Below are 6,763 nucleotides of genomic sequence, written 5' to 3'. Positions count from 1 at the left end.
CCATCTCCCCTCCCAGGGAACTAAATTATCCCTACTCAAATAAAATATAGGGGTGAAATCAGGAAGCACTTCTTCACTGAAAAGGGGATTGGAAATTAGGAATTCTTTCTCCAAAGCCTGTGGGTCAATTGAAATTTTGAACGCCAGATCTTGGTTGGGTAAGAATATCGAGCGATGTGGAGCAAAGGCAGGTAAATGGAATTGAGGTACACACCAGCCAAGATCTAACTGAATGGTGGAAAAGGCTCGAGGGGCTGAATGGCCTAGTCCTGTTCCAATGTTTCTGTAAGATCTTTCAAGATGAGGAACAACCAATTGTGGATCTGAGCCCATTTGATTTCCATTATAAGGAGCAGCGAGCATTGGGACCAGCTCAAGTAGTATTGGCCAGTGTAGGAGAGTTGTGAGTCTGTATCCAGTGCCACTTCCACTGATAGAGTGGCACAGTATTAGCCACCCCACCTCCTCTCAGCAGCAAGATGGGCTAGTGCTGCCTGCACAGCATCCTCCAAATACAAGAGTAGGAGTCCTCTGAAAGGGGACCCAGATGTGGCGCGTTATGGGCAATATCCCACCGCTCTTTTCTGCCAATTGTCACTCGCCTGTGGAAAGTGTTGATTCATAAGTTCCTGCAAGATTCAGCAGTGGCTCCCAGCATGACCTCAGCCCAATGACCCTGACTGAGGTGGAGCAAGTCATGCGACCATGAGGAGCATCACAGCAGAGCCCAACTCTGTCCTCATCTGATGTTCATATTATGGGTTGGGCTTGCTGAATGAGACCCAAAGGGGGAACCCAGGGCTGATCTATATTTCCCTAGCCCAGAGTTGCTGAGGCCAACTCTAGCATGGTTGAGTTCAGAGCAGATTCCACCTCGATTTCAAAATTCTCATCCTTATTTTCAAATCCCTCCACAGCCTCGCCCCTCCCCATCTCTGTAATCTCCTCCAGCCCCACATCGCCCCCCCCCCCCACGTCCCCCGAGATCTCTGCGCTCCTCTTATTCTGCCCTCCTGAGCATTCCTGATTATAATCGCTCAACCATTGGTGGCCGTGCCTTCTGTTGCCTAGACCCCAAGCTCTGGAACTCCCTCCCTAAACCTCTCCACCTCTCTACCTCTCTTGCCTCCTTCAAACGCTTCTTAAAACCCACCTCTTTGATCAAGCTTTTGGTCACCTGAGCTAATTTCTCCTTATGTGGCTGGGTGTCAAATTTTTAATCTCATAATACTCCTGTGAAATACCTTGGGACGTTTCACTGAGTTAAAGGCGTTAAAACTGAGGCTCCTTCTGCTCTCCCTGGAGGACGTAAAAGATCCCATGGCACTATTTCGAAGAAGAGCAGGGGAGTTCTCCCCAGTGTCCCTTAATCAAAATAACAAAAAAAACATTATCTGGTCATTATCACATTGCTGTGTGTGGGAGCTTGCTGTGCGCAAATTGGCTGCTGCGTTTCCCACATTACAACAGTGACTACACTCCAAAAGTACTTCATTGGCTGTAAAGCGCTTTGAGACGTCCGGTGGTCGTGAAAGGCACTATATAAATTCAAGTTGATTTAACAGGCGCCCTTGTCCCTTTATTGCTCTGAGATGGTCACGGCAATGTGCGAGTCGTGTTTCCCCGATTAGAGCACTAAACTCGCCAATGCTAGATGGAGCAGTTGGTTCTGAGCCTTTCTGTGACTCTGAGTGTGGAGATCTCAGGAGAGGGAGACGGTCTCTTTAAGGCGCTGATTATAATCTGAGAATCTGGCTCAAGGACCCGGGCTGTTTATGAGATGTGAATAGTTGCAAATCTCCTCTCGGCGAGCCGTCCCGTGATGTTGCCAAAAGTCGAGCGCTCGCCTTTTTTGGGTTGAAAACTCAGTCTCCAGATTTGCAGACACCTCGCCATTTCCATCGGCGGGAGAGCGGGCCGGCCGGGAGGACCATGACGGGAAGGTGAGGAGCGGGTCCTGCCCAGGGGCTTTCACCCCACTCTGGTCAGGGAACACATTTAGGGCTCGGGGCGGTGGCCCTGGGAGGGAGATCTCAGGCAGAGAGGCTGTGAGGTGAGGGAGAGCAGGAGCTGTTAGAGACAGGGTATGGGGTATGAGAGAGAATGAGACAGGGATGTGGGTGAGAGACAGAATGGGGGGAGAGACAAGTAGTGGGGTTGGGTGGGGGAGAGAGACAAGTAGAAGTGGGGGGACGGGGAGATTGACAGGGTGTGGGGGAGAGAGAGGGAGTGACAGGGTGTGGGAGAGAGAGAGAGTGACAGGGTGTGGGAAAGAGAGGAGAGAGAGAGTGACAGGCTGTGGGTGTGGGAGAGAGAGTGACCGACAGGGTGTGGGGGGGAGGGAGAGAGACCGACAGGGTGTAGGGGTGAGAGAGAGAGTGACAGGGAGTGGGGGTGAGAGAGAGAGAGAGTGACAGGGTGTGGGGGAGAGAGAGAGAGAGAGAGAGTGGCGGTGTGGGGGAGAGAGGGAGAGAGAGAGTGACAGGGTGTGGGGGGGGAGAGAGAGAGAGAAAGTGACAGGGTGTGGGGGAGAGAGAGAGAGAGAGAGAGAGAGTGACAGAGTGTGGGGGAGAGAGAGAGAGTGACAGAGTGTGGGGGAGAGAGAGAGAGAGAGAGTGACAGGGTGTGGGGGGGAGAGAGTGACAGGGTGTGGGGGGGAGAGAGAGAGAGTGACAGGGTATGGGGGAGAGAGAGTGACAGGGTATGGGGGAGAGAGAGAGACAGGGTGTGGGGGAGAGAGAGAGAGAGGGTGTGGGGGGGAGAGAGAGAGTGACAGGGTGTGGGGGAGAGAGAGAGAGAGAGAGAGAGAGAGAGTGACAGGGTGTGGGAGAGAGAGAGAGACGGTGTGGGAGAGAGAGAGAGAGAGTGACAGGGTGTGGGAGAGAGAGAGTGACAGGGTGTGGGAGAGAGAGAGTGACAGGGTGTGGGAGAGAGAGAGAGAGTGACAGGGTGTGGGGGAGAGAGAGTGAGTGATAGGGTGTGTGGGGGGTGGGGTGGGGAGAGAGTGACGGTGTAGTGGGGAGAGAGAGTGACAGGATGTGGGGGGAAAGAGATGTGTGAGTGAGACAGGGTGTGGGGGCGGGGGGGGGGAAGAGAGAGAGAGAGACAGCGTGTGTGAGAAAGAGAGAGAGAGAGTGAGTGACAGGGTGTGGTGGGGAGAGAGAGTGACAGGATGTAGGGGGAAAGAGATGAGTGACAGGATGTAGGGGGAAAGAGATGAGTGACAGGCTGTGGGGGAGAGAGAGAGAGACAGGGTGTGGGGGAGAGGGAGAGAGTGACAGGGTGTGGGGGCGGGGGGGTGGGGGAAGAGAGAGGCTGTGACAGCGTGTGGAAAAAAAGAGAGTGACAGGGTGTGGGGGAGAGAGAGAGAGAGAGACAGGGTGTGAGGGAGCGAGAGAGAGGGTGTGTGTGAGGAGAGAGAGAGAGAGATAGGGCGTGGGCAGAGAGGGAGTGAGACGGTGTGGAGAGGGAGTGAGATGGTGTGGGGAGAGAGGGAGTGAGACGGTGTGGGGAGGGAGGGAGACAGCGTGGGGAGGGAGGGAGAGAGGGAGTGAGATGGCGTAGAGAGGGAGTGAGACGGTGTGGGGGGAGGGTTAGCGAGAGAGACGGGGTGTGTAGGGAGGGAGAGAGAGTCAGACAGACAGGGTGTGGAGGGGAGAGAGAGAGAAAGAGACGGTGTGTGGAAAGAGAGAGAGTGAGACGGTGTGGGAGGAGAGAGAGAGAGACGATGTGCGGGGAGGGAGTGTGGGGGATTAGAGTGTGACGGTGTGAGGAGAGAAAGAGATTCAGACAGGATGTGGGGTGTTTGTGTGTGTTTGAGAAAGTTACAGTGATGGGGTGTTGGTGTCAGAGTGTCGCAGTGATGGGGAGTGAGGCAGTGATGGCGATGAGGGTGTCGCAGTGATGGGGAGTGAGGGTGTTGCAGTGATGGGGAGTGAGGCAGTGATGGCGATGAGGGTGTCGCAGTGATGGGGAGTGAGGCAGTGATGGCGATGAGGGTGTCGCAGTGATGGGGAGTGAGGCAGTGATGGCGAGTGAGGGTGTCGCAGTGATGGGGAGTGAGGCAGTGATGGCGAGTGAGGGTGTCGCAGTGATGGGGAGTGAGGCAGTGATGGCGAGTGAGGCAGTGATGGCGATGAGGGTGTCGCAGTGATGGGGAGTGAGGCAGTGATGGCGATGAGGGTGTCGCAGTGATGGGGAGTGAGGCAGTGATGGCGAGTGAGGGTGTCGCAGTGATGGCGAGTGAGGCAGTGATGGGGAGTGAGGCAGTGATGGGGAGTGAGGCAGTGATGGCGAGTGAGGGTGTCGCAATGATGGGGAGTGAGGCAGTGATGGGGAGTGAGGCAGTGATGGGGAGTGAGGCAGTGATGGCGAGTGAGGCAGTGATGGCGAGTGAGGGTGTCGCAGTGATGGGGAGTGAGGCAGTGATGGCGAGTGAGGCAGTGATGGGGAGTGAGGGTGTCAGAGTGTTACAGTGCTGGGGAGTGAATGTTTCATGTAGCCGTGGTATTGCCTGGTTTTTGTACCATTTTCTGCCTGCCCCAGGGTTGTTGGTCAGTTTATGCTGAGTTAGTGATCTTGGGTGTGGGTGGGATTTCCTGCCGCGCAGGGGCAGAGACCAGGCAGAGTGCCCCACTGCTGTTGCCATTGAATTGCTTGGCTGGATTGTGGACATTGGGTGAGGCCCTCCGTGGTCCAAAGTCTGAAACGAGCAGAATGGCCACACAGGTGATTACTCTGTGGCTGACCATCCCATCGAACTGTGTCCGAGCAGGAGTCAAGCACTCGGAGACACAACTTGTAGGGTAAAAGCTGGGAAGGAAATCTGAGGCGATGTCCCGATCCTAGGCCTCTTTGGCCTAACAGTGGGAATGGGTCGAACAGACTGGGGCTCCCGGCTGGACAGGACTGAGCCCGTGCACTGGACCATTAGGATATCCCACTATCCTCCCCAGGTTCCTCTGCCTGTTCTTCAATAGAAAAAAAGACTTGCATTTATATAGTGCCTTTCATGGCCATCGGATGTCTCAAACACTTTACAGCCAATCCAGTACTTTTGGAGTGTAGTCACTGTTGTAAGTGGAAAACACGGCAGCCAATTTGCGCACAGCAAGCTCCCACAAACAGCAATGTGATAATCACCAGATAATCTGTTTTTGTTATGTTGATGGATAAATATTGGCCCCAGGACACCAGGTATACCTCCCCTGCTCTTCTTCGAAATAGTGCCATAGGATCTTTTACATCCACCTGAGAGAGCAGACAGGGCCTCGGTTTAATGTCTTATCTGAAAGACGACACCTCCAACAGTGCAGCACTCCCTCAGCACTGCAGTGGGCTGTCAGCCTAGATTTATGCGCTCAAGTTCCTGGAGTGGGACTTGAACCCACAACCTTCTGACTCAGAGGCGAGTGTGCTGCCCACTGAGCCACAGCTGACACTTTAATTGGGACTCTCCTCCCCCAACAGCCTATGCCTGACCCCAGGGATTATGTCGTTCCTGCTAGGAAGTTGCTGAGAGGATGCTGGAAAGCTGCAGGCAGTACTTGTACTCAAGTTCACAGCTTTTTAAAGCTTTGCTGTTATGCCCCATTGCTGAAGTTAGGCTGGGCTGAGTTGAGGGGAGGGGCTCCCGTGCAGTCGGAGAGCTGGAGAGTGCGTGTGGATTTGCTGTGGATGTGTAAGTTGCCCTGGGAAGGCCCACAGCGCCTGACCTGTGAGAGGAACTGAGCAGGAAGCCTGTCTCTGTGCCCGAGTGCAGCAGGAGATGCCGGCCGGGGCCCCCTTCCCATTGTACTTCCAGTCCCACCCATTCCCCTCATTGAACCGGCGCGGTGCGTCCCAGCTAGCCATGGCCGGCGTGAGGCTTCGGGAACTGGCTACCTCTCAGCTGTACCGGCGGCGCTATGAGCGCCCCAGCGGAGGGCTGGAGCCATGGCAGGTCCGCGGCGAGCCCTCGACACCGAGACCAGGGTAGGTGTTGTCTCTTGGCACCCCACAGAGTTTGTAAAAGGGCAAAGAAAGCTTCCCCGACAGAACAGGAAAGGGCCGGCTTGCTCGAGTTGTGAGCAGCATCGAGGGCACAATAAAAGAGAGGCGGTTTCTCCCGGTCTCGCTCCTCGCACATTCAGTCTCCATCCCCTCCTGCAATTTGCTGATATTTTTCCTTCGAATGCAAAGGCAGTGAATTAATTACTGGGTCCTTGCTCCTCCGACGGCAGAGGTGTCTAAACTGGGGCCGGCGGGCAACCACCAGCCCCAGGCCACATGACCGCTCGAGCCACGGCCAGCTCAGTCCGATTGACGCTGACATCTCTGTCTCGCTCGCTCGGCCTGTTTTGAATTTGGTTGCCCGGAGGTTTGCAAAGGGCCGCTCTTCGTGCTGCTGCCTTATTGGTGGATCAATCCTAAATCAGGAATAGCCCAGATCAGCAAACCTGAGACGTGGAATTAGTGGGGAAGAGGAGGGGGGAGGGGAGGGATTACAATCAATGCTACATAGCCCGGAAAGCGTGTACGCACCCCCCCAGGCCTGGTGTGTACATTTAGCACCTGGGGCACGCTCGGGCTGCTGCTCTCAGTCAGGGGGCGAGACCTGGCCTCTGGCCAAGGGAGGACAGGCCAGGCCGCAGGCTCCTCTCCTGGTTGTATTCCAGTCAAACCTGCTGAAACTGCGCGTGTGTGTGTGTGCGTGTCAGGTGGCAACAGGATCGGGCTGTAATGCACCCTGTGGTCGAATAGTCTGCTGCCACTCAATGCCTGT

At 55.2% G+C, this 6,763-nt stretch overlaps 1 protein-coding gene across 1 annotated transcript in view; it reads left to right on the top strand.

Annotated features, from left to right (window-relative positions):
* Positions 1-1,881: 1,881 nt before the first annotated feature.
* Positions 1,882-6,763, top strand: part of LOC139265252 (LIM and senescent cell antigen-like-containing domain protein 2) — a 302,489-nt gene continuing 297,607 nt past the window's right edge. The window contains exon 1 of the mRNA XM_070882190.1: positions 1,882-1,943. Coding sequence (XP_070738291.1) covers positions 1,933-1,943 — 11 coding nt within the window. The 5' untranslated portion in view covers positions 1,882-1,932. The remainder of the gene's footprint in view (positions 1,944-6,763) is intronic.

The sequence above is a fragment of the Pristiophorus japonicus genome, chromosome 6, assembly GCF_044704955.1.
Source record: "Pristiophorus japonicus isolate sPriJap1 chromosome 6, sPriJap1.hap1, whole genome shotgun sequence".
Lineage (NCBI taxonomy): Eukaryota > Metazoa > Chordata > Chondrichthyes > Pristiophoridae > Pristiophorus > Pristiophorus japonicus.
This window is presented reverse-complemented; position numbering and strand designations above follow the sequence as displayed.